We start from the raw sequence: 27180 nt of genomic DNA, 5'->3' as shown, positions 1-27180 counted from the left end.
AACCACAAAAAAAAAAAAAAAAAAGAAAAAAAAGAAAATCCCACAAAACCCACCTGTAAATAATGAAATGTTCAACAGTAGAACACTGGTTAAATCATTTTTTAATCTTTTAAAAAGTTTTTAATTTTTATTTTTTGAGATGAAGTCTTGCTGTGTTGCCCAGGCTGGAGTGCAGTGGCACGATCTTGGCTTACTGCAACCTCCCCATCCCAGGTTCAAGCGATTCTCCTGCCTCAGCCTCCCAAGTAGCTGGGACTACAGGTGCACACACCACCATGCCCAGCTAATTTTTGTATTTTTAGTAGAGACAGGGTTTCGCCATATTGCCCAGGTTGGTCTCAAACTCCCAACCTCACGTGATCCCACCAGCCTTGGCCTCCCAAAGGGCTGAGATTAGAGGTGTGAGCCACCATGCCTGGCCACTCAATACCTTTAAGGAGAATATTTTTGTACTAAGCAAAACAAAACAAAACATGTAAAACAAACGGTTGTCTACCAAATTTGACTGCAAGGGAAGATACAAAAATTATTCAACAAACACTGCTTGCCTACTATGTGCTGGTGGGGTTGGGATGGAGGTGAAAGACAGTCCCTGTCCTCACGTGCTTCATTTTGGTGGATGACTCCTGTCAATCCCACAGACAGAAAGGCTACTGTCCCTAGAACCTAAGAGGCAAAGTACCTCTACCAAGGCAGTGAAGGACAATCAAGTTTGCCCCTCAAAGATCAGCTGGGCCAAGTATAGAAGCTAAGCCCCATTACAGAGATATGGTGAGCCAGTATCAAGTGTAACCTACAACTGTTTTATGTGGGGTAAGATGAAATTAGGGGACAAATTGGTTGGGGATGCCCCATTCTGAAGGGGTTCCCCTGGTAAGCATAAGGGGGAATTCCCTTGAATATGGTAGTACCCTAACAATAAGTATAGGAGTTAGAGGGGGAGAACACATCCCTCCTTGCTAAGAGACTGGAAGGGCTTGGGGAATTCCTAAAAACTCCATTCACAGCATAGGAGATCCCCTTCTGTTACTCAAAGTTCCCTTCTTACAGAGTATCATGAGATATTTGTGATTACTATCCCTTTGAGCTTTGTTTCTGATTTCTACCTTCCTTCAGAGTTTAGAGGAAGACAACTGAACACATACATATATATACGCACACACACAGACATGCATGCTCAATCACACACACACATACATCACACTGATACTATTTGTTAGTTCAGTGGTCCTAGAGTTTAAGTCATTTATTTGTATCACTTGAATCTAGTGTCATTCATTCCTAATTAGTCCATATTTAAACATAACTTCAGACAGAAGACAATGTGGATTTTATAAAATATAAGGTAAGATACATGTTTGAGAAAAAGGCAGTTCTAACACAACACAATTACGGATTTAAACGTTTTTGGTTGACTCTGGCACTACTAGAAAGCAAAAATATTAACATAAACTTACATAGTGCCTACTATGTACCAGGGATACGACATGAGAAGCAGCAAAGATTTGAATTTAACAGTTTTGGAATGAAAGCAGGCTTTAGAATTGAAATAAAAATTCTTAAGTCCATTTTTCACTTCCCATCACCTTTATCCTAGGTAAGTAATTAACTTCAGTAACTCTTCCCTCTTTTTGGGGGGTGGAGGCTGTGGTGGTTAAAATATAATAAATGTATTTATTTTCAAAACGCCTAGAATGAAAAAAAACATGCATTAAAAACAAATGGCATTCTTCCATATGTGGCACATATTATATACAGCCACACTAGGCAGAGGTCTTATTTCTTAAGGGTACAAATTAGGTCAAGATCACAGACTCCACTGTCTTAAAACTTCCCAGCAACTAAAACAACGCAGGACAAAACAAACAAAAACAAACAAACAAACACCCTACAACTACACCCACCTGAGGAACTATATCAGAATTTCAAGCTCTTGACCACTGGTGGCCACATGACAATATGTTTACTACTGGAAAAATAACTCAAAGACAAAATCCTTTTGTGAGAGACCAGTAGTATTCTTTACATTAAAATTACATGTAATCTGTAAGATAGAACCAATGTTTTTTGTTTGATATACAACACCGCTCATTTACACAGGTATTAAAATTACAGTTAATCAAGTGAATGTTGCTTTGAATAAACCTATACAATCAATATATGAGTCTGGATGTGGATTTATGTGTTTAGTCCATTTAAAAAACATGAAGACAAATGGTATTTTATAATACGTTTGAGAAGACTCGTTTATTTAAATATTTAATTATTTTTAAAAGACTAATCAAGTGGAAGTGGGGAAAGAGTGGCACAAAGGGTAACCGACTGTGAATAACCGGTTGAGAAAATTTACTACCTTGGGACCAGCCAAAGCTTGCTTTTTAAAGTAACCTTAAAAAACACACCATCTTTTACATTATACAAGACTTTACATACTGCTCTTAGTTTTGAAATCTAAAAATTTTTTTGAAGAGAACAAGAATCATATAACTAGAGGGTCTAAAAATTGTAACAACTGCTCTTTACAAAACATATATAACTTTATTTACACTAATATATATTATGTAGGAGGTTCAAGCGTCTAACATAACCCTTCCCATTAATGTATAACTATAAAGAGTTCATGTATAGTTCTCATTTTATGCACATATGTATTATTAAAAAATTTGCCCTGCCATATATTCGTTTCTAGTGAATAATTATCTTGAGCATTTTATTAGTTTGTGATTCAACTTCTAATATATGTTACTTAACAGTAAAAGGTCCCTCCATAACTTTCCATAACTTGAAAGCATCTTTTTTTAACCCGAAACAGGCTTAAATTCTCAAGTCAGCAGATGAGTCTAAACACTTCAGTATTTGCTAAATTTAGCATATTAAAATTTTTTTCAAGGAGTATAAGGGCCCTAAATTGGAAAAAACTCTACTATGATTATATTTGTGGGATTTCATTTCCAGTTCATTCTGTTGGAATCAATCTGAATTCCATGCAATGTAAACAGTTCGAAAAAAATCTTAAAAACGAACTGTTGTCTTTAAACACACAACCTTCGGAGCGGCTCACAGCGTCCGTAGAAGCAGACTACTCCCCGCTCCTGGGGAAAACCCTGCCTAATATTTATAACGTTATGACATACTGTAATACTCACAAGGTGGTTGTAGAAGTATAAACATGACTGGAGTTATCTGATTGGCTGCTGGTGATGTAACACCCATGTCAATACTTCCCAGTGAACGCACGTGTTCGACCTTTTATTTAAATTTCCATTTCATCACAGCAATAAGACACTCGGGGCGGTGCATTTTCTGTGAAATGATTATTGCCATGGGCCCGAGGTGCTGCCTCGCACAATGCATCAGAGGAGGTGGTGTCCGTGGTCGTAACCTCCTCGCGTGTAAGGCAACGCCTGGTCCAGTCTTTGTGAAGGAACAAAATAAGTTCACTTCCTTGGGCACCGACACCCACCCTCAGCAAATGACAAGGCTGGAGCGCCGCTCCCACCGCACAGTTATTTGCAAAGTCCCAGGTGAACTCGTGGCGAGAGAAGGAAATGCGCGTCCCGGGCGCGGGTAGGTGCGTGTGGGCAGCGGGGAGGCGGCCAAACCCTGACACTCGCCAGCTGTTTGTCCTCCGCGTAGCCCGGCCCTGGCCGCACACGCCCGCCACCTCCCTGAGACCCCCAGCCCGCCGCCCGGCCTTTTGTCCCCCGCCCCTCGGCCGACTTCCTTTCCTGCGGCCGCACCCCCGCCCCCAGGCCGGAGGCGCGGCCCAACCCCTTTCCCGGTCCCCTGGCGCCCCCACCCCACCCCTGCCCAGCCCCAAGCCCAGCCCCCCTCCCCCAGCCCGGCCCCCACCCTTTCCCCCTCCAGCGGTTACTGCTACCCCGGTGCATTGTGGGCGCACGGTCCGTTGTTCATTTGCCATTCGACCTCCGCCAGGGCCTGGTCGGACGGAAACGCTCCGCCGGCTTTATTGTCGCTTCGTTATGTGGCGGAGCCGAGCAGCTTAGCGTGCCTCTCGCCCTCAGCGCCTGCGAAGCCGGCGGCGGCGTCGGGACTCCTCGGCGCGCGGAGGAAGGATATCTGTGTGGAGGGTCGGTGTGCGCGCGGCTTTAAAGAGGGGGCAGCGGACGGTCTCCCCGCACTCCGCCGCTCAACTTCGAAGGCCTCGCGCGCTCCCGGTTAGCTCCTCACCTCTCCGCCGCCCGCCCCCTTCTCCGCGCGGGACGCTGCCCGTAGCGCGGCGGGGCGGGGGTGGAGGACGAGAGAGCGGCCGGAGGCGGCGGCCCGGCAGAGGTAGCGGACGCGTGCAGCAGCCCCGGGAGCGAGCGCGAGCCGGGCTGCCGGGCGGGAGGGCGAGGCCGAGCCCCGCGAGACCGGAACGCCGGGGGCGGGGGCGAGACGGAGGGGGAGCCGCGGGGAGCGCGCGGGACGCGGCCCGAGGCCGTGCGCGAGCCGGGGCACCGGGCGGCGGCGGCGGCGGCGCGCGCCATGTCGTTCAGTGAAATGAACCGCAGGACGCTGGCGTTCCGAGGAGGCGGGTTGGTCACCGCGAGCGGCGGCGGCTCCACGAACAATAACGCTGGCGGGGAGGCCTCAGCTTGGCCTCCGCAGCCCCAGCCGAGACAGCCCCCGCCGCCAGCGCCGCCCGCGCTTCAGCAGCCTAATGGGCGGGGGGCCGACGAGGAAGTGGAATTGGAGGGCCTGGAGCCCCAAGACCTGGAGGCCTCCGCTGGGGCGGCCGCCGGCGTCGCCGAGGAAGCCAAGGAGTTGCTCCCCCAAGACGCGGGCGGCCCCACCTCGCTGGGCGGCGGTGGCGCTGGGGGCCCCCTGCTAGCGGAAAGGAACCGTCGGACTCTGGCCTTCCGAGGAGGCGGCGGCGGCGGGGGTCTCGGCAACAATGGCAGTAGCCGCGGTCGCCCCGAGACCTCGGCGTGGCCCCTGAGGCATTTCAATGGGCGAGGGCCGGCGACTGTAGATCTGGAGCTGGACGCGCTGGAGAGGAAGGAGTTGATGCAGGACGGCGCGTCCCTGAGCGACAGCACCGAGGACGAGGAGGAGGGGGCGAGCCTGGGCGACGGCAGCGGGGCGGAAGGCGGCAGCTGCAGTAGCAGCAGGCGGTCGGGCGGCGATGGCGGGGACGAAGTGGAGGGCAGCGGTGTGGGAGCTGGCGAAGGAGAGACTGTCCAGCACTTCCCGCTCGCGCGGCCCAAGTCTCTAATGCAGAAGCTTCAGTCCTCCTTCCAGGCCTCCTGGCTCAAGGACTTTCCGTGGCTGCGCTATTCCAGGGATACTGGCCTTATGTCTTGCGGCTGGTGCCAAAAGACCCCTGCGGATGGGGGAAGCGTAGACCTTCCCCAAGTGGGGCATGATGAGCTTTCGCGAGGGACCCGCAACTACAAGAAAACCCTTCTCCTGAGGCACCACGTCTCTAACGAGCACAAACTCCACGCCAACGCCCAGGTACAGTACATCCTGCTCCTACTTTGTTAAGATCTTAGTAGGGAACGATTTATCATTCCCTCTCTCCCCCAAAAAAAGAATCTCAAAACCATTTTCCTGGGTGAAGACTTCGTTCCAGTTGAGAGGTGCGGGGAGCTTACGCGTGGGGGCTTAGAAAACCTGGGAACGAGTTTTGAAAAGTTGTGTGTTGTGGGGGGAGGGGATGGAATGACAATTGTCTTACCGTAGCGCTGGATATTCCTTTTTTATGACTCAGATTTCTTTGCTTATCAGATTGAATCAAAAAGAAAGTGAGGTTGAAGGTTTTAACCTAAAAGCCTGACTTGCGGTAACAAATTTTATTAGCTGCGATTTTAAAGAAGCTGCCGTATGCTTATAGACGTTTAGTGTGCTGGTCGAAGGGGCAACTCTTTGAAGAGTGGATTAAATAGCTTTCCTTTACTTTTAAGGCTACCCCTTTCAGGAAAATGTCCAGCCGAAAAAATTCTTTATGAGAGTGTGGGGTCAAGATAATGTGAAATACGAGAGCTGTATGTAAATGTAGAGAGTGCTATTTGGACCGCCTTGCTCTTGTGAATAATTTAATTTTACTAAATTAACCTCTATTGAACTTTCTTTCCAAAGCCTGGTTTTGGTAAATCATTGTAGTTTTTGCTTGTTTTCTTTTACTCAGATTTCTTTGCTGAGATTTTTTTATACTGTTCCTTTTCAGAAAGTTTTTTAAATGCAGTTTAGCATTAGAAATGTTTAGTGTGAAGTTATTTGTATCAAGCCGTGGATTTAGATTAGTATGGAGTTTATTTACCAAACACCATGAAAGTGCTTACAAAGCAAGTAAGCTGTACTTTAGTTCTTAGTCCTTGTTTTAACATTTCCAGTCTAAAGATAGTAAGCCTTACTATTTACAGATGTTGATCAGTTCTCCCTTTTTGACTTTAGGGCAACCTGTGGTGGTGGATGGAATTCATTCTTTTGTATTGGTAGCCAGCCAGTCGTTGATCTTATAAAGTTAGCTCTCGGATGGTAGTCTGTTGATTGGAATGATTCTGCCGTTCAGCACGCTTACTCTGGAGTTAATTAGGCACACCAATAACCTCAGACACAGCACCCCGGTTTCTCAGAAGTTAGGGCTTTAACTTTAAAGCACAGGGTGATTTCCCCCCGCCCCCCGCGTCCTTGTGGACTAAGTAGTAGGGTTGTTGTTGTTTTGCACACATTTTAGTTGCCTAAGCCCTAGAAGGAAAGTCACTTAAATATGTAAGGCCCAGAAAGGTTAAGTAAATTGTCCTAAGTCTTCAGAGAGTCTGGGGTGACAGAACTGAGACTAGAGAATGTCGTAATGGAAAAAGAATGGAGTTGAAGTAAGTCTGGGTTCAGATCCCAGCTTTCTGCAATTACTAGCTTTGTGAGCTTGGGCAACAGAATGAGATAGAACAGTTCCGTGTCAAACACATTTATTTTGCAAAGTATTTTTGTTCCCATTTTACAAAGGAAGAATCTAAAGCCTTAAAGGGTTAAGTAACATTTCTGAAGTTATGTAGCAAGATGATGGAGATTTGAGGGAATTGTGAAAATGAAAGTTTAATTTTCCAAATAGGGCTAGATTGGTTACTTAGAAAATTTTAAATGGAATGAATGTAAGAAAATTTAAGAATCTACTGTGGACCAGTCACTCCTTGTCAGTGTAGTCTCTCCCTGTAGGCAGACCTGAATGGGAATGCAAATTATAATTAGCTCCTTAAGTGAACCTGAAATCCGAAGAAAGGGGATTAGTTGGATAACGACGTAGCCTCAGCTTGGATGTATTCTCCTCTGGGCATATATCTGCATCTTGGAATTCCTAGGAAAAACCTTTCTAAACTTGACCTGAAGTATGACTCTTTTTCTCTTCACTCCTTTAAATTCCTCCGTCAGTGCAATCTGCAGGCCATCTCCTTTATTTGGGACGTTCTATACAATATGCATATACTGAGGACTACAGTTTTGTTAAGTCCTATGAGTCCTGAGATTTTATGTTGGTCACCTTGATTGGATTTTGGGTGTTTTCACTTTGAATTGATCCTAATCATTTCTTAGTTTCATTATAACTAATCTTGAGGGGATATCTTGTTATCAACCCCAGGTACCACCTATATGTATCTCTTTGTCTTTAACATGAGTGACAGGTTCCAGATCTGTTTTATTCCTTTGGGCATAATACAATCATTTTTTTCGTTCTTCTGCAGCCTCCAATTACCTGTAGGAGGCAGTATAACATAACATGTAACGTAAGCACCTACTTGGGCTTAAGGTCAGGGGACTTTGCTCTTAAATCTCCACTTTTTGGGAAAGCAAATTAGTTAACTTCTAGTTGCCTTATGTATGCAAAGTATATGTGCCAGCAAATAACCACTTAGTGCCATTATTTGTTATCATGATTACCGTTTTGTTTTGTTTTGAGACAGTGACTGTTGCCCAGGCTGGAGTGCAGTGATCAAGGCTCACTGCAGTCTCCTGGGCTCAGGCATCTTTCCGAGTAGCTAGAATTACAGGTGTGTGCCACCATGCCTGGCTATTTAAAAAAATTTTTTTTGTTGGGGGGGGGTGTCTCTCTGTGTTGCCCAGGCTGGTCTCAAGCTTCTGGGCTCAAGCGACTCTGCCACCTTGACCTCCTAAAGTGCTGGGATTACACGGGTGAACCATGGAACCTGGCCATTATTATTTATTTTGATCACCAATCAGTATTTTATACCGTCAGAGACTTTGTGGCCATCAGTTTCTTTGAACATTCTGAGCCTATTTCTCGTACATGCACTTTTTCTCAGCTTCACAAAGACACTCTTGAATGTGTCTTAAAAACATAAAAATGAGAGTTCTAGAATTCTTAGGCAAGAAATCAGTTTGAGGCTAGGAGTACTAAACTGTTTTCCCTATTATTTCTCTCTTAGAGAGTCCCATTTCTGAGAGGAATTTGGCCACATCTTAACACAGCCATGTACTGCATAATGAGGGTGGAGTGCATATATGATAGTTGTCCCATAAGATTATAGTGGAGCTGAAAAATTGCTATCACCTAGTGATATTGTAAAGTTGTAGCACACTTTGTTTTTTAAAATTTAGTGTAACTTAAGTGTACAGTGCTCATAAAGTCTACGGCAGTGTACAGTAATGTCTCAAACCTTTCATTCACCACTCACTGACTCACCCAGAGCAGCTTCCAGTCATGCAGCTCCGTTCATGCTGAGTGCCCTGTAAGGTGTACCATATTTTTACTTCACTTTTTTCATGTTTAGATAGATTAGATAGACATACTATTGTGTTAGAATTGCCTGAAGTGTTCATTACAGTAACAGAGTGTACAGGTTTGCAGTCTGGGAGCAATAGTCCCGACCATATAACCTACATGTGTAGTAGGTTATACCATCTAGGTTTGTGTACAGTATGACATTTGCACAGTGACAGTTGATGGATGTCTCAGATCATATCCCTGTCGTTAAGTGATGCATGACTGTATGTTGTGAAAGTTTACTTTTCTTTAAGAAAAGTCCCTTTTGTTAATCCCTTGGTAGTTACTGAAAAGTTTAATTCTTCTGTTAATTGGACCTTGGTTATTATGGAGTTTTCGTGGAAGAGTCTTTTAATACAGGTTTTCTGAGTCTGTTTTGAGCCTTCTAATTCAGAGGTATCCCTGTATTATAAAGATATGAGGGAAAATTAATAGTTTTATTTTGAGTAACAATTGACTATATCGTCAGAGTCAGTTCAATGATTAGCTCATTCAGTATCTGACCATTTGGCCCAGAGAACTTTAAAATTACCTTAATAACAGTGATTACCACTTGTTCTTGGTTTAGATCACTTTCTACCCAGTTGTGAAATTTTCATAGCGTAAATCACACATCCTGAAAACTCTTTCCAGGAGAAACATGCACCGAAATTTATTATAGTTGTAAATTTAGTTAACCTTTACAGAAATTAAATAATATTCAGACCAGTGATCTGATTGAAATTTCCAGTTGGAATATATTGATGTCAGTAGCTGAGGAAACAAAGAATGAAAGGCAGATCTACCAGCCTAATTTGTTTTTGGCAGAAATAAGGCCTGAAGGTTGATTGGTTGGTTGGTTGGTAAGTTGATTTTTAACACCTGAGAAGGAAAATCTGAACGCCCTTTCACTGAGGAGAAATCAATTAAGTTAGAGTTAAGCCTGTAGCCCATTCAATTCCATTATTATTTATATATTTTACATTACTTATTTGTGTTTTATTCAGCAACGGTTCATATCCCTTGTGCTTTTCAAACTTTTGGTAGCAGTGTCTGAGTACATCTTATTGTGTACCTAGGATTAGCTTTCTTCTCCATCTTAAATTTACCTGTATTAGGTTGATGCAAGACACTAGAGAGAAAAATCCATAAATAAGATTTCTGCCCTCAAGGAACTTTTAGTTTAGTAAAGAGAGACAGACATGACTGAAAAAAGATGCAGGTTTCGGCCGGGCGCGGTGGCTCAAGCCTGTAATCCCAGCACTTTGGGAGGCCAAGGCAGGTGGATCACGAGGTCAAGAGATCAAGACCATCCTGGTCAACATGGTGAAACCCCGTCTCTACTAAAACTACAAAAAATTAGCTGGGCATGGTAGCGCGTGCCTGTAATCCCAGCTACTCAGGAGTCTGAGGCAGGAGAATTGCCTGAACCCAGGAGGCAGAGGCTGTGGTGAGCCGAGATCGCGCCATTGCACTCCAGCCTGGGTAACAAGAGCGAAACTCCGTCTCAAAAAAAAAAAAAAAAAAAAAAAAAAGATGCAGGTTTCAGGGTGGCAATATAATCAGGGTACATTGAAGATTTTTTTTTTTTTCCTTTTTGAGACAGAGTCTCCCTCTGTTGCCTAGGCTGGAGTCCAGTGGCGCTGTCTCAGCTCACTGGAACCTCCACCTCCCGGATTCAAGCGATTCTCCTGCCTCAGCCTCCTGAGTAGCTAGGACTACAGGTGCATACCACCACACCTGGCTAATTTTTGTATTTTTAGTAGAGATGGGGTTTCACCTTGTTGGCCAGGATGGTCTTGATCTCCTGACCTAGTAATTCACCTGCCTTGGTTGGCCTCCCAAAGTGCTGGGGTTATAGGTGTGAGCCACCATGCCCTATCTGAAGATTAAGGAAGGGAACAATCAGTTCTGCGTGCAGAGGTTGGAAGAAACTTGCACAACAGACTCTTGAATTTTAATTGCATTAAATGAATAGATGTGACCAGGGTGGGGAAGGCATTTAGTCAATGCAATTAGATTCACACCTGTAATCCCAGCACTTTGGTAGGCCGAGGCAGGTGGATCACCCGAGTTTGAGACCAGCCTGAACAACATGGTGAAATTCTGTCTACTAAAAATACAAAAATTGGCTGGGTGTCTTGGCCCACACCTGTAATCCCAGCTACTCTGGAGGTTGAGGCAGGAGAATCGCTTGAACCTGGGAGGTGCTCCACTGCCCTCCAGGCTGGGCGACCAGTGAGACTCTGCCCCTGGGGGAAAAAACAGCCTGAGGGAAGTGGAGAATATACCTTAGAGAAGGCAGTTTGGTCCCTGTACCTGATGAAAAATTAAGTTTGAATAGATAGGCTTGAGGTCATGAAGGATCTCCTGTCACGCTAAAAACATTAAATTTTATTCTCTTAACAAATGGGCAATAGACTGGGCGTGGTGGTTCACACCTATAATCATAGCACTTTGGGAGGCCAAGGTGGGTGGATCACCTGAGGTCAGGAGTTCAAGACCAGCCTGGTCATCATGGTGAAACCCCATCTTTAAAAAATAAAAATAAAAATAAGGGGGGCAATAATACAAATTTTAAGCAGGAGAGAATTATGACCAAATGCGTATATGCTGCTGTTTAGAGGTAGTGTGTATGTGGGTTTAGAGTTTGAGGAGAGAACTGGTTGGCAGGATGTTATAATAACCCGAATAACCATTATCTATCTGCTCTGTAACACTTAAAGGATTTGAATTTCTGAGGATAGTACTTAAGCGACCAGAGAGGATGCTGTCACTCAGATATCAGAGGTGATCAGAAAGCTGCAAAAGAGACCTTCTTGTCTTTTTCTCTACCAAGTATTATAATTTGTCATTGCCACTAGCATGTATTTGTTTGACACCACATTTACTATGGCCTTGTCTTCCTTCTGTAAAATGAATTTGTTCTAAAATTTGTATTTGGAAGTAGAAATTACTGTTTTTGTTCTTTTAGTATATTCCAGTGGGTTGTTGCAAAGGAATAAAGATTTTGATGTTTTTAATGCTTTTAGTTTAATGTTTGTGTTGGAAATGTCTTTTCTACTAATTAAATTATTGGAAAAGGGCTGTAATTGAGTAGGGGAGTAAATACTAATTGCTTGTTTTTTAACTGAATAGCATTTTCCTATATTAATGGATTGACTACAGGTGTGCTGTTTGACATATTACTTGAAACTGAAGTTAGCCTCTCCTACACCCATGAAAGTGTAGGAGACTGGGTGATGATCTTGTATTCTCTATAAGTTGGTGGCATTATAAAGAATGCTGATGACCCTATGATGCTCTCCCTCCACTCCTTAATTACATCTGTTTTACATGCAAGTTCTGATGATTTTTTAGACTATTTTTCTAGGCTCTGCTTCACACCTCATTGACATCTATCTTCCTTAATTAAAGTCTTCTTTTCTTGCATGTATGTTGCCCTGTTAATAGTAGGTTTCCAGAGGGTATGTGGCTCACACCTGTATTGCTAGCATTTTCGAGCCGAAGCAGGAGGATTGCTTGAGCCCAGGAGTTCGAGAGCAGCCTGGGCAACACAGGGAGACTCCATCTCTACAAAAAATTTAAAAAATAAATAGCTGGGCATGGTGGCACATACCTTGTAGTCCCAGCTACTTGGGAGACTGAGACAGGAGGCGGATCCCTTGAATCCAGGAGGTCAAGGCTACAATGAGCCACAGTCGAACCACTGCACGCCAGCTTGGTTGACAGAGTGACACTGTCTCAAAGTAGTAGCTTTCCAGCTGGTCACAGTATTTGCAGCCTTCATGCCCTGATAATAAGTCTCCACCTTGCTGCCATAGTCATCTCTTCTGTTTGTTATTTCAAATACATCACTGCTTCTGAGGTGAGGTGTCTATGGCAATGGTTCTAATATTTGGAAGGGGGAAGGCAGTTCACATCTTTTTTTTTTTTTAAGAGATAGTCTCGTGTTGACCAGGCTAGTCTTGAACTCCTGGCTACCAGCCATCCTCTCACCTTCCAAAGTGCTGAATTAACATGGCCCTCTTTTATAACCTGGTCAAAATGGGTGGACATTTATCTCTGAAATGTGCCTAAGGGCATATTTGCTTTCCATAGGACTTTTTAAAAAATCACATTTAAGTTCTTTTCCAAATATGAACTTCTGAGGATGCTATAGTTTTTTTTTAAATGCTTGGATCCTTAAGCTCTACTCATGGCTTGTTTCTTCTGAAAAGTACGCTTTCAAAAAAAAAAAAAAAAAAAAACAACCAGAACACTGGATTAGATACACCTGCTTTCTGCTCTTATAATCCCTTAAGAATCTTGCCCACCAGCAGTAACTTCAAGTTAGCAACTTAAAGCACTTTGGTTCCCAGTATAGACCCTGGCCAAAGTAGGCATTCATTTGATGCTTATTAAATAAATGAGTAAAGTTAGGACTTTTCGAGTGTCTTTCTTTGAGTAAAATATTTACTATTTTGTAGGCTTTGCCTGGAAATAATAAACATCTAGATAATAGGTTATAAGGATTTTAACTAATGGACTCTTATCTGTGTTTTCTATGGAAGATTTGATATTGAGGTCTCATCTAGACAAGTTTTACTTAAAAGGGCATCTTCAAATAAAAAAATTCAAGATTTCATATTTAGCTCTGAATGTCTGTTTCTTTAAAATCTCCTTGTTTAGCCAGTTTAGACTAATGTCTGAGCTAATTGTGTTTGCCTTTTTTGGAGAGGTTAGAAAAGGTCACTACATTAGAAAAGACCAGTTGTGGAAATAGTAATTTTTTAAAATATAACTTAATAGTGATATCTGATGTTGTTGGTATACTAAAAGTGGACATAGACAGTTAAAGGAACCAAAGAGGCAAAGAGGAGTTATTAGGAACCTACTGTAAGATTTTGTGTCGAGCGCTAAGAATTTATTAATTTGTTGAGTTCAGCAAATAATACTGGCAGTTTATTTTAGTGTTTTGTGCTTATTTAGCTCTTTTACCCAAATATTCTAATAATAATCTCCTTGGAGAGTACACATACTCTTTGAAATGATTCATTTTTTCAAAGGGCGTATTTATTTGAGTTTTTTTGAAGGGCATATTTAATAGCTGCTGCAAACATGGAGTAGTGCTTTAATCAGTGGTGAAAAAGAAATTGCTGTTGTTGGCTATAAAAGCAAGGAACATTAATGTTCTTGTACCATAGTAATCAGAAAAAAAAATAATTGGTCAAATAGTGTTTAATTTGTAGTTTGTGTCCAAGTAGAATCAGATAATTTGGATAGGCTTTTGTCTTAGTTAAAAATTAGGACATTTGGTATGATAAAGACAGAAAATTCAGGACGCAATGATCGTAGCCTAAGATGACTGCTGCAGTAGGCATAGCCACCTCCTAAAGTGTTTTCAGCTGCTTGGTATATGAACTTTAGGCGGTCCTTGACTTGTACATGCTTCCACAAATACTTCGTGGATACATGCTGCCAGAGAGTCATTGTTGGAAATTTTTGCGTCTTTCAGATTTTCGTACAATATTCTTTTACTGCAATATCTATTAGATAGAACATTGAAACAAATGAACTTGGGTTCAGGTACAGCATGTGTAACAAAGCTTACTGTTGGGTCTGCACCAGAGCAAGAGTCTTCCTCTTCATTAGGAATTTCTGTATCGAGCATAGGCAAATTAATAAAATCTACTCAGTCTCAAAAGGGAAACCAAGTAAACAGAATGATTCTTTTGTAGAAAGTTACACTGTCCAAGTAATTGTTATAGGTGTTTTTAGTATTTTTCCTTTCATTTTCACACAAGTCCTAAATAGTTTCATTCCCCTTTGCTAAATGATTTAAGATTTCACAACATCACTTTTTTTTCTTTTAACCAAATATTTGCAACAATCCAATACAACATACTAGTTTAATGCAAGAGCTTGGCCGGAAGCAGTGGCTCATGCCTGTAATCCCAGCACTTTGGGAGGCCAAGGCGGGTGGATCACTTGAGGTGAGGAGTTCGATCTTTACTTAAAATACAAGATTAGCTGGGCATGATGGTGTATGCCTGTAATCCCAGCTACTCAGGAGGCTGAGGCAGGAGAATCGCTTGAACCTGGGAGGCAGAGGTTGTAGTGAGCCAAGATTGTGCCACTGCACTCCAGCCTGGGCAACAAGAGCAAAACTCCATCTCAAAACAAAACAAAACAAGAGCTTAGATTGAATAAGTCTCATTATTACCTTACTTTGTCGTTACCCAAAAAACAAAAATAAGGGTGTTACTCATGAATGGATTTGTTTTGATTACTTGATCTGCGACTTAAGTTTTTGCAGAATTGGGTGTTTTGGTAGGAGAATATACCTAATTTAGAGCATGGAACATTATGATATGGTAGGGGGAGCATGGGTGAGAGATTTTTAGCATAAGGGTGTTATGCATTTGGCACTAGAAGGGGAACGGGAGGCTGCCAAGCATCAGTCGAATGAGGAGATTTTTACTTTTCGATTTTCCACACTATTCCATTTTCACAGTGAAATAGTTGAAGCCTTTCCTGGAATCTTAATTTTTTTTTTTTTTTTTTTTTGAGACACGGTCTCACCCAGCCTGGAGTGCAGTGTGTGATCTCAGCTCACTGCAGCCTCAGCCTCCCAGGCTCAAGTGATTCTCCAGCCTCAGGCTCTGGAGTAGTTGGGATTGCAGGCATGAACCACTACCGCCCAGCTAATTTTTGTGTTTTTGTTAGAGATGGGATTTCACCATGTTGGCCAGGCTGGTCTTGAATTCTTGACCTCAAAGTGATCCACCCACCTCAGCCTCCCAAAGTGCTGGGATTGCAGACATGAGCCATCATGCTTGGCCGTGTCCTGGAATATTAATATTTTGGTTCTTTCAATTGACTTCTCATACTGGGAAGCAGCACTTAAGATTTTAGATGGACTGGGTTAGTTTCTGAGAATTGAGATAAGAGTGTGTGTGGCCTCCTGTGACATGGATGCAAGTAAAGCTAACATTTCATGATTTAGCCATGCACATGATTGTATTGTCACATTTGTGTGACTGTTAAGAGATACTGTGTTTTAGATATTGTTTGGGAGACTTCTTTTGCAGTCCTGTCATCTCTACACCACTTTTACACCACTTTTTCTTAGCATGTCAGTCCTTTGAGCCTGTTAACACTCTAGTATGAATCTCCCCATGTTTTTCTCCATGCTTATAAAATCATAAATCATGTATGTGTGTATCATTTCATAGAAATGGCCTATGTTTAACTTAATATTTTGTATCAAAGAATTGACACTTGAATAAGGTCAGTATTTTCAGTTATCTTTTCTACTAGAAATGGTCTAAGTAGTTTTTCTCTTGGGAAAGAGATGATTACTTCAGTTGTTTAGCAAAGTGTGCCAGGCACTAATCAAGGTGCTGGAGGGATAGTCAGCTCTGCCTTGAGGGAGCTTACCCACCTAGCCACTGTATGAGGAAAGTCATAAAATTATAACCAATATTTGTAATACTGATTTATAGTTTAAGGAAAAGTGTCAGGGATAGTGACTTTCCAAGGACACACAGTTAATAGCTGGTACAGACAGCATTCTGAATTCTAGATCATACTCTTATTCTTAGGATTATATCACACAATCTTAATTATGATGCCAAGTAGAACTATAATGAATACTGGTATGATAAACAGAATTTCTAAACATTAAGAATTGTCAATATAAGAATTTTAATTTACCTTACAGCTTGCAGTATTTATGACCCTAAAGAGGGAAGTCGTTTTGAAAGTAGATAGGAAATCATGTAACTAGATATTTCTATAGTTGAAGCAAATTTTCTCCTTAGTGTCTTACCTTTATCTGTAGTTAGATTTAATTAACTTCACTGACCTAAACTGTTTGATTTTAATGTTTTCCAAGACTTAAAATTTACCTTTTTATTAATGGTAGATAGGGTGATATGCCCAGCATAAAATATAAGTCAGATATTTTAAGTTCAATCAGGGGAGACTGCTGCTTTCCTATTAGAGATAAAGCAAACTCATTTAATTCCTATAAATGAAATTTTCTTTCCTTAAGAAAATAATTGCTCTTTTTTAATTTTAAGAAATTCTCAATTCATGTTCTTAGCTTATATTTGAAACATAGGATATTATTTTTAAAATGAAATCCTGCTGATATTCAGATGTGGGTTTTTTTTTTGTTTTTTTGTTTTTTTTTGAGACGAGAGTTTATCTGTCACCAGGCTGGAGTGCAGTGGCACGATCTTGGCTCACTGCAACCTTTGCCTCCTGGGTTCAAGGGATTCTCCTGCCTCAGCCTCCTGAGTAGCTGGGACTACAGGCACACACCACCAGGCCCAGCTAATTTTTGTATTTTTAGTTGAGATGGGGTTTCCCCATGTTGGCCACGATGGTCTCAATCTCTTGACCTCGTGATCCACTCACCTTGGCCTCCCAAAGTGCTGGGATGACAGGCGTGAGCCACTGTGTCCCGCTGATTTTTTATTTTTATATATATATAATAGCAATGGGTTGCACAACCACTGTACACTCCATTTCTTGATTACTTACTAGTTAGTATATTTGTTTATTGCTTTTTGAAAACTTGACATTTGTTTTCCTTGGTTTGGAAGTTTAATATTAATTTTTTTTTATTCAATTACAGGAATCAGAGGAGGGTTACTGTGACTTTAATAGTAGGCCACATGAAAACTCTTACTGCTATCAACTTCTGCGACAACTAGATGAACAGAGAAAGCAAGATATTCTTTGTGATGTTAGCATTGTGGTAAGCGGAAAAATCTTCAAAGCTCATAAGAACATCCTGGTTGCAGGCAGCCGTTTCTTTAAGACTTTATATTGCGCTTCAGACAAAGAAAAACCTAAGCAAAACAATACTACCCATTTAGATATTGCTGCAGTTCAAGGTTTTTCAGTCATCTTGGACTTCTTGTATTCTGGTAACCTGGTGCTCACAAGCCAAAATGCCATTGAAGTTATGACAGTGGCCAGCTATCTTCAAATGAGTGAAGTTGTTCAAACTTGCCGAAATTTCATTAAAGATGCCTTAAATATAAGCATTAAATCAGAAGCTCCAGAGTCTGTAGTTGTGGACTATAATAATAGAAAACCAGTTAATAGAGATGGCCTGTCTTCATCACGGGATCAAAAAATTGCCAGTTTTTGGGCAACACGGAATCTTACCAATTTGGCAAGTAATGTAAAGATTGAAAATGATGCTTGTAATGTCGACGAGGGCCAAATAGAAAACTACCAAATGAATGACAGTAGTTGGGTCCAGGATGGATCTCCTGAAATGGCTGAAAATGAATCTGAAGGTCAAACAAAAGTGTTTATTTGGAATAATATGGGCTCCCAGGGAATTCAAGAGACTGGCAAAACGAGGAGGAAAAACCAAACAACAAAAAGATTTATTTATAATATTCCACCTAATAATGAAACAAATTTAGAAGATTGCTCAGTGATGCAGCCACCTGTTGCCTATCCAGAAGAAAATACACTACTCATCAAGGAAGAGCCAGGTAAATATAAAGGATGGTTCTGTGTTCACCCTAATTCTAGTTGGATAATCTTGAAGTACATTTTTAGTTGAATTATTTTAAAGTAATACTAAATTTGTTTATAATACAAGAGGGGCCATCATTCAAATGGATATTTGATATATTTTCGTTGTCTTTTTTCAGTGCATATGTATGTGGGTTTATCAGAAGATGTGTTAATAGCCAGGCATTTAATATATTGTTAAGGAATGTGGACTCTGCTAAATGTACAGGTCTTTGACTTTTCTTCATCTTTAGCCTCCGTACTCACTTTTATACCCAGTGTGAAAAGATAGACTGTTTAGTTGCAATATATAATCACATTTCAGAGACCTTATTTATTTATTTATTTTTGGCTGTTGGAACATTTAAGTGTTTAAAATAATTTTGCCATTTATGAGATTATGGTATTCTAATTTGTTTAGGGCTAACTGTTCTTTTTTTTGAGTCAGAGTCTCTGTCACACAGGATAGAGTCTCACTACAGCCTCCACTTTCTGTGATCAAGTGATTCTCCTGCCTTAACCTCCCAAGTAGCCGGGACATGCTACTACACCCAGCTAATATTTGTATTTTTAATAAAGATAGGGTTTCACCATGTTGGCTAGGTTGGTCACGAACTTCTGACCTCAGGTGCGCTGCCCACCTCAGCTCCCAAAGTGATGGGATTACAGATGTGAGCCACCACACCTGGCCTAGAGCTACTGTTCTGTTCTCACCATAGAAGCTGGAATATTTTGTTTGCCCACTGTCACCTGATTTTCATTCATCTTTGCATTCATTGCAAAGCCTCTGAGGCTTGTCTCTTCAATATATTTCCCTCCAAAAGTTATATAGGAATCTTAGAGAATCACATTGTTGGTGGGGATTTTATAAAAGAAGACCATTGTTAAGTCTTTAATCTGGTTGTGCGTATCTTTATTTGAAGATGCACACTCAGTGGGTTTGAGGTTTCCTATACATACCTGAGGCTTGTCCACCACTGTCAAAAATTATTTAATGCTTGAAACGCTAAAACGGTTCAGTGTCTGATTTATATGATCATGATCATCTGAGGATGGAGTATTTTCTGTGAAAAGAATCACTATTTTTAGTTGCCAGAGGGCAAAATGTCGTAGTAATCATGTGAAATGTTCCTCTGGCTTTTTAGATTTGGGTTAGTTTTCAGTGGATGGATTTTTTTTTTTGAAATTTTTACTGTGTGAAAATCGTCAGGTGTATATAATGGATACTATTTGCTGATATTTCTTGTACTTCATATCAAGTTTTAATAATAAAATCCCTGAGACAATTTAAAGTATTAAGGGTAGATAGACTCCTTAGCACTTTGTTTTGTCTTAATAATGTAGAAGACCTTGACAGATTTCTCATTAGAGATACATTGTCTTTCCGCTGCATGGATTGTTCCTATTTAACAGTATGGTGGGAACCCTGAATTGTTTTTTTTGAGACAGTTTTTCTCTTGTTGCCCAGGATGGAGTGCAATGGCACAATTTTGGCTCACTGCAACCTCCGCCTCCCGGATTCAAGCAATACTCCTACCTCAGTCTCCTAAGTAGTTGGGATTACTGGCATGAGCCACCAGCCCGACCCTCCCCTGTAGTGTTTTTGAATATACACTCAAGCATGTGAGCACACGCACACAATTTTCCTTGAAGAAATAAGATCTTTTGGGTGTAGCAGTTGTCCGGTGGCAACTAATCAGTAGTAACCCCATTTAAAAAACTAATACATATAATTGGAGTGATTTAAAGAAAAGCATTAATGATGAACCACAATGCATACTTTCAAAAATAACATCGCTAGCAGTGTTTATCAAATATCTCCTAGCCATGGTTCTGTCAATGGACTAGGTCTATCATAAATTAATTGGTGGTGGTCTAATATGCTTACTTTTATAGAGGGAATGAGGGATGGATGGAATAATTTTTTTTCTATATGACTTGTCAGTTGTGCCAACGTTATTTACTCTAGTAATTTTTTTTTTTTAAAACGGAGTCTCATCTGTTGCCCAGGCTGGAGTGCAGTGGCACAGTTCAAGAATTCCCCCAGAGTCCTGTTTTTGCAGGTTAGGTGCTCTTCCGCCCACCTTGTGATGAATACACAGAATTCACTCTTCACTTTCCAGGGAAGATCTGACCAATACAGAACACAGTGGGCCTGTGTTTACCAATCTTAAGGCCTTCCCAAGGTCATTCAGCTAATAAAAGTAGAAAGAGGCAGGTTTCATATTTAGGATTATCCTGCATTATTAAAGCCTTGCAATTAATTAACCACTAAAATAGTAGAGTCCTGTCATTTTAAAAAATTAGTTTCTTTTAGCTTTAAAATATTTTTATGATCCCCTTCATCATTATGCTTTAATTTCCATTTATTGAGACAACAAAATTTTCCCTTAAATAATGCCTTTAAATACATTTAAAATTCTATAACAAACAACTGAAAAGTCTTAGTGAATTGTTCAACCTGCAATGCTTGGTACGTGTGGATTTGTGGGTCTGTTGTTGCAACTGTGACTTCCCGCAGGTCTTCAGTCCACAGTTTGTAAGATATAGCCCTAATAACACTGTCTTCTGGTATGATGTTGAAGCTTTTGTTGGGGTGCCTTTTAAAAATTGAGAAAAGAAAGTATACCCATAGCTGCAGGGTTTTTATTCAGATTTTTTTTTAAACTTGAAATTAACATTTGTTGTTTGAGTCACTACTGGGATCCACTTCAGATTATTACTGATATAAGAGAATACTTGAAGGTAGACTCAAGGTAACTCACAAAAGTTAGAAACTTCTGTCCTAATAGAATACTCACATGACATGCTGGGGTTATAATAATTAAAACTGGGAATAATAATTAAAACTGACAGCAAAAACTAAAATCTGGGTAATCAAATAAGGGTAGAAGTGATGTCATGAATGAATTGCTCTGATAATGCAAAAATCTCAAAATCCTTGTCTTGCTAATTTGCAACGAGGAAACACTAAATTTTAGCCAAATAAGGTAGATGACCTGAGATTAGAAATGGAATTGTAGAAATACAGATAACTACTGCCTAAATTTGTTTTACAATGTATATTCACCCATGTTATGTCCGATTTAATTAGCATAAGTCAGGTGTTAATCTCATTTTTTAAAACTACTTTATTCTGTGGGCTCATGGAACCTGGTTTTCTGAGCCTAGATTTTTAAGTTTATGCTAGTCATACTAGCAACTTCTACCTATTATAAATAATTTTACTCTACTCTCATTCTGTGTTGCATGCATACATATTGTATTTTGAAATGACAGAAATAAATTGGCAAAATAAAGTAAAATTGGCAAAGAGTGCTCATCATGGATATAAACGTGGTTGCCCTAATTAAGCTTTTTTTTTTTTTTTTGAAGGTAGGGTTTCACCATGATGGCCAGACTGGTCTTGAACTACTGACCTCAGATGATCCATCTGTCTTGGCCTCCCAAAGTGCTAGGATTACAGGCGTGAGCCACCGCGCCTAGCCAATTAAGCTTTTAATTGGCTCTAAGATACTAAAACAGCCTTACTCAAAAGAGAAAAATACACCAGTTCTACAGGATGACAAACTTCCTGGGACTGACTTCTGAAAAGTGATTTCTCCAGTGGAGTTTGGTTTTATGTAGTTGACACCAAGTAATATAATGGACAGTTTCTTCAGGGATTTTCTAGTAAATGCCGAAGTCGATTATTTTATTTTTTAATCTTTGCCAAAATCTGATGTAGTTCTGTGTCAGTGATTTTTTTTTTTCCCTTAATGCCATATGAGTATTCAAATGTAAGGTAATTTTCGTTGATCAAAAGATAGAATTTAGATATCTTTTAAATAACCTGGAAGTTTCTCTCACCTAGACTATTGATGGGAAAATAGTTTTGCAGCATTTGTAGGATTATATTCTTACGAGTAGAGTTGAAGTCATGTTGAAACTTTGCATTTTTTATTTGTGTAATTGCTTTTTTGGTTAAAAAAAAAAAAAAGCATATGATTTGATGCTTAGAATACTATTTCCAGAAAAGAATATTCAAACTAGAGAGACTTAAGAAATCCCAATAAGGGCATATATTTGAAATAATGGATTATTAAATTACAGTAAACTCTATAATTAGTTATCTGCTAACCAGAAATTCTGTTCCTCTGTGTTTTGTGTATAATTTATTTAACATTCATATTATTTTACGAGTGTGTGTGTGTGTGACAGTCTTGCTCTGTCACCCAGGCTGGAGTGCAGGGGCATGATCATGATCATGGCTTATGGAAACCTCAACCTCCTGGGCTCAAGTGATCCTCCCACCTCACTCTCCCCTAATGAGCCCCACAGAACTTGGTGCTGTAGGCATGCGCCACCATGCCTGGCTAATTCATTTTTATTTTTAGTAAGGATGAAGTCTCACTTTGTTGCCCAGGAGGCTGGTCTCAGGCTCAAGGGATCCTCTAGCTTAGCCTCCGAAACTGCTGGGATTACAGGCTTGAGCCACTAAAGAGACTTGGGCTTTAGATTCAGTTCTGCGACTTCACTAGCCTTGAGTGTATCCCAAACAGCCACCCTAATGGAAAAGAAGTAAAATTTCAACCTTATAATAATTGTGAGTTCTGAAGACTCAAAAGCTTTTTCTTAATCGTTTTGGCGACAAATCAGCTATTTATATTTTTCTACTCCTTAAATGTGAATATTCATTTTTTTTTTTTTTTTTTGTTCTTGTTTTTGTGAGACGGAGTTTTGCTCTTGTTGCAACAACCTCCGCCTCCCAGGTTCAGGTAATTTTCCTGCTTCCGGCTCCTGAGTAGCTGGGATTACAGACATGCACCACCACACCTGGCTACTTTTGTGTTTTTAGTAGAGGCAGGGTTTCTCCATATTGGTCAGGCTGGTCTCGAACTCCTGTCCTCAGGTAATTCACCCACCTTGGACTCCAAAAGTGCTGGGATTACAGGTGTGAGCCACTGCGCCCGGCAAGTATTCATGTTTTGTGGAAATATTCATGTTTTCGTTATAGGGTGCTACTCCAGACCCCATATGGGATGTTAAAGTCATAGCTATAAAATCTGAAAAATTCTGCATTCTCTGTCTTACCCCAAGGGTCTCAACATAGCAGATTTATGGACCTGAATTAGTTTTTATTCTCTTAGGAGATTCCAGATGTTTTGCTAAACCTTTCAGGCATCCTTTGGTATGGAGTACACTGAAGAATGAGCTACAAGTCAGAATTTAAGATCATTTTTCATTAGTAATTTTGGGGTTTCTAATAATTAGGGAGAGGTGTTGAAGGCCAGATGCTTATTTATTTTTATTTTATGTTTTTAAGAGAAAGGTCTCCCTCTGTCACACACCATGCTGGAGTGCAGTGATCATAGCCCTCTGTGGCCTCAAACTCCTGGCTCAAGTGATCCAATCCTCTTGCCCCCACCTCCTGACTACCTGGGCACACCTACAGGCATGGGCTACCATGCTTGGCTAATTTTTTTTTTAATTTTTAAAATGGAGACAGGATCTCATTATGTTGCTGGTCTCCACTCCTGGGCTCAACTCTCCTCTGGGCTTAGCCTCCCAAAGTGCTGGAGTTGCAGGCAAGAGCCACCATATTCAGCCCTGATGCTTATTTTTAAGAATAAATAAGAGTTAACGAGCTATATGGTATACTAATGCGTAAGAGTCTTCAGTGTTTAATTTTAAAAGGTGATAGTAGGCAACCATATGGTAGTGGAAATGGTAGTCTGCCATTTTTTCCTCTTTTGCTCTGCTTAGTGTTGTTTTCCTTCCCTGTACCATTCTTGACCCAAGAAGTGACCACACTGGTGATTATTACCTGTAAGCCAAACTCTTAAGTGGTCAGAGTAAAGCGCAGAGCTGAGGAAGCCTTATGCATTTTTGTGACTTCCTGCTGAAGGTGTTAAGTTGTCTCAATCATATAAATGTGAGTCCCTGAAAGTTTTTTATAAAACTGAATTTTGGTTTCTGATGTAGCCTTAATATGATAGGGTGACCAGATAGTATAAATTTTCATTGAAAACTTTACTCTTCAGATATAACTTCTGGGAACTCCAAAATTGCTTAAACTGAATTTTTGATTTCTGATACAGCCTTAATATAATAGGGAGACCAGGTAGTATAAATTTTCATTTAAAGCTTTACTCTTCAGAAGTGTTATAACTTTCTGGGAGCTCCAAAATAGCTTTCCACATATAGTAGGAAATCTAGAAATGTTTTTATTTAAAATCTAAAGAAATTTAGCAGTAGACCACAAAATGTTAAGATTGAGGAGTCCCTTATGTGGAACTTGTTCACAATAGGTGACTGTGGGGTAGAAACATACCCAGTGCCATGTGATAAATGTTAAAATCAAATTATTTAAGAAGCATGAACAGTGTGCAATGGGACAGTCCTAACTGCACAGAAGAATTGGAGAAAGCTTCATAGAGAAGGCAGTGTGAGTTGGATCCTTTGTTAAATAGAAGTTTGTTAGGAGGGGAAGAAGAGCGTTCATTGACATGCAAGGTGGCAAAGAAATTAGAGTAAGTCGGTACAAGAATGGAGAGGGACGTGTTGTGGGGACATCTCCAATTTCCTGCGACCTTGTCTATAGGTATGACTACTTTTATATTGTAATAAATTGTGACTTGTTTTACAGACTCTGAAGCAATGAGTGGTTTATATCTAGAGATTTGATCTGCTTATATTGCATTTAAGATTAAAGTTTAAGCATTTTTCATGGATTGGAGTTGGGTGTGTACTTGGGGGGACCTATTAGGGAGAAATAACAGGACATTTGAATAGTGCAAGGAAAAAACAGTTGAGCCTAGTCCAAGTAAGATGGGGCAGTCACTTGTGAATGAGTTTGGGAGTGAAAGGGAAGCTATTTTGAGTTTAAAAAGACCACTACAGGAAATGTAAATAGTGGTTTATATAATATGTTTGCAACTGAATTTACTCTCCACTGAAAGGAGAAAACTAAAGAGAAAAAATCTCTACCTGTTTATGGAGTGGGGTGGGAACGGACACATTTGCTTTTAGTTGTGAAACTGTCACCATAAGAGAAACTTGTGCTAATAAGTATTTATATGAAAATGAAAGTTGTATAGAACTGAGTTTTTATACAACTAGTTTAGCTGTTTCTTTTAAACTTCTTTCCCAGTGTCTTTTCTCATATCTTTTCAAGAGTATTTGTGTTCTAAAAAAATCTGGATTAGTCTGCACTTGCCTAATGGTCGGAATATTGGGGACCACAAGCAAATGGCCAGGGAAACCTTTCCCACTCAATCTTGTTTAATTTAGCATTCACACCAGGTGCTGTACTAATCACTTCCCACATGATTTGGAAGGGTTGCTAGCCCACTGTCGTCCAAGAGATGCCTGTCATGACCAAGGCACCAAGATTAGTTTTACTTTAATGATACTTTGTCTTGTACTTTGCTCAATATTTTCGTTTACTAATGTCATTGGTCACCAGCACATTTTTTTGGAGGTAGAGACTGAGATTTAGACCAGTCTTTAATCCCATCTCATTCTTTTTCAACTGCTTGTTAATCAGATTTTTTTAAAATCTATGGTAATATTTTCATTTTTTTTTTTTTAAAGGAGACAGGGTCTTGCTCTTTCACCCATGAAGGGAGTGCAGTGACGTGATCATAGCTCGCTGCAGCCTTGAACTCAAATGGGCTCAAGGGATCCTCCTACCTTGGCTACCTCCCAGAGTACTGGGATCACAGGCATGAGCCACCGTAACTGTCCTTTCATGAATAATACCTCTCATGAAGATATTAACTAAAATTGCAATACATGGTTAATTAGAGAAGTTTATAAATGTGAATTCTAACGAAGAGATTGCTTTAAAGTAGACAAAAAGTGTAACTGTAAAGAGCAGTGATAGCTGGTACTTTGGTATCCTTAAGGTTTTGGAGTTGGTATTTCTTTTCTTTTTTTTTTTTACTTCAGTGAGGGAAGGAGATGACGTAGTGTTAGGTAAAAGGAATATAATAAAATGGATGCTGGTTTAACAGAGTGGCATTAATGTTTATTTTTGTTCATTTCACCAAAAGAGCATATCAAGTATCAGTAGCAAAGTACATGTGAATATACTTCTGCACTCATGTTCCCGGTATTGCAAATTGTAGTTTTTGATTGCCTGCTTATGTGCCAGGCCCTGAGGCTTGGCGCTTGCAATAAATTATCAGGAAGCAATGTAATATGGTTACTAAACAGTCCAGACCTCTGCCACTAGCTTGTTATTTAACCTTCCTTAGCCCTTTTCCTTACTGATAAAAAATTGAAAGATCTTACTGCTGACTGTGTAAAATTTGTGTCTGTTATAGGGGTTGCTATTACCTGTTTATTGAGAAAAGACATTTTTAAAAATAGAAGAAATCCTGGGTCAGGTGTGGTGGCTCACACCTGTAATTCCAGCACTTTGGGAGTAAATGGTTGATGGTCTGGCTTCTATTCTATTCACATCAACATCTCTTATAATGATTTGCTAGGTGGTTTGGCTGGTTCTGAATAAGATAAGCAGTGACATAATACATTGCTTCCTGGATGTTAAGCACACTATTGTCAGAAGGTTGTCAACTTGGGAGAACTCACCTGTTTTGAGATTTGTTTTTGATATAAAGAACTAAGTAGTTGATGCCTTTCAAGAGACACAAGACAAATATACTTGCTATTTATTTTGTAAGATTTTGGCTGAGGAGGTCTATACTTGTTCATGTAGAATTAGAAATCACAAGTTCTAATATACTTACGGGGTAGGGTAGGAGATAGGAAATGCCTGTTAAGAACTGGCTGAGGAAAGCTTTCAACAATTCACTCTATATAATTTTGCATAAAGAGAAACCTGTATTTGAAAACCCACTTGGCAGAATTGTAAGAAATGTCCTTTGAACAGACTGCATTTCAGAATGACTTTTTGAAAAACATTGAGAAATCTAGCAAAATTGAATAATTGCATTTTTTCTTTT

The 27180-nt window shown here is 40.4% G+C and overlaps 1 protein-coding gene across 1 annotated transcript in view; it reads left to right on the top strand.

The window, feature by feature from the left end:
* The first annotated feature begins 3887 nt into the window (after nt 1-3887).
* Nucleotides 3888-27180, top strand: part of ZBTB10 (zinc finger and BTB domain containing 10) — a 39825-nt gene continuing 16532 nt past the window's right edge. The window contains exons 1-2 of the mRNA XM_017521859.2: nt 3888-5460; nt 17331-18207. Coding sequence (XP_017377348.1) covers nt 4489-5460; nt 17331-18207 — 1849 coding nt within the window. The 5' untranslated portion in view covers nt 3888-4488. The remainder of the gene's footprint in view (nt 5461-17330; nt 18208-27180) is intronic.

Source organism: Cebus imitator, unplaced genomic scaffold (assembly GCF_001604975.1).
Source record: "Cebus imitator isolate Cc_AM_T3 unplaced genomic scaffold, Cebus_imitator-1.0 Scaffold22, whole genome shotgun sequence".
Taxonomy (NCBI): domain Eukaryota; kingdom Metazoa; phylum Chordata; class Mammalia; order Primates; family Cebidae; genus Cebus; species Cebus imitator.
Note: the sequence above shows the minus strand (reverse complement) of the source record. Positions and strands in the feature narration are given on the sequence as shown.